Source organism: Ipomoea triloba, chromosome 16 (assembly GCF_003576645.1).
Source record: "Ipomoea triloba cultivar NCNSP0323 chromosome 16, ASM357664v1".
NCBI lineage: Eukaryota > Viridiplantae > Streptophyta > Magnoliopsida > Solanales > Convolvulaceae > Ipomoea > Ipomoea triloba.
Window position 1 is genome coordinate 17,255,226 of NC_044931.1, and position 959 is coordinate 17,256,184.

Below are 959 nucleotides of genomic sequence, written 5' to 3' on the forward strand. Positions count from 1 at the left end.
TGCAATTTCCCCTCCAATCTTTCCCCTTTCCTTGGTATATAAACCACATTATGAATATCATCAGCCAAGGCTCTTTGAGCTAGCACTTCCCCAACAGCAGCACAAGCAGCTCTATTCTTGGTTGAACTCAACTCAAATTTCATGTCCTTCGAAATAGAATGTGCCACAGCAACAACCTTGCTAGTTGCCCGATGGATAATGCTGGCACGTGCAGAACCCTTAGATATATAAATATGCAAACAAAAAGGCTCATGGTAAGCTGCAGTAGCCTGATTGAAAGTTTGAGACCTTTTAGTCTTTGCAACCGCAGAAGCTTCAAATTCATGAAGCCAAGAAACCGAGACATTATTCTTATCAAAACGCAGAGATCTCTCCACAGCCAAGCTTGTGTCATTGCCCAACTTCTCCTTACTTACTTGCCACTTCTCCATGCACTTCAAGCTTTTCTCATTCCCAGAGGGTGAAGCACTACTTGCCTTTTCCATCTGTATTGCGTTCACCTTCTTATTACCTTTATTTCTATTCCTCCCATGGAAATCAAACTTATACTCTTCATATTCTTTGGAATCTTTATCAAGCTTATAAAACAAGTTCCCGCGGATCCTCATTTCCTCTATTTCATCAAAATCAAGGTCCTCCTTATTTGGAGGTGCATATTTCACCATCTCTTCCTCGTCACTAAGTAAAGGCTTCACCTTTGACGGCTTCTCTACATTGCCCCTCCACGCCTCCGCTAAGCCTGATGACACCTTCCAGGCCTCACTATCCACAAGCTCAATCCTGCATTCTTCCAAGCGTGCATTTGCAGTCGGAAACAATGGTGAAAGTGAAAAAAACCCATTGTCGAAAGTTGGAGGAGAGTCTTTCTTATCGCTGTTGCTAACACATGAAGATTGGGATAATCCAAAACCTGGAGTTCTTGAACAGAATAAACGAATTGTTGGAGGGAAATGAGAGTT

General features: G+C 42.4%; 1 protein-coding gene across 1 annotated transcript in view; it reads right to left on the reverse strand.

Moving 5' to 3' along the window:
- LOC116007865 overlaps window positions 1–959 on the reverse strand; it is a 10,597-nt gene that overhangs the window by 4,311 nt on the left and 5,327 nt on the right. Inside the window, exon 2 of the mRNA XM_031248532.1 lies at window positions 45–918. Within this exon, the coding sequence (XP_031104392.1) occupies window positions 45–918 (874 nt within the window). The remainder of the gene's footprint in view (window positions 1–44; window positions 919–959) is intronic.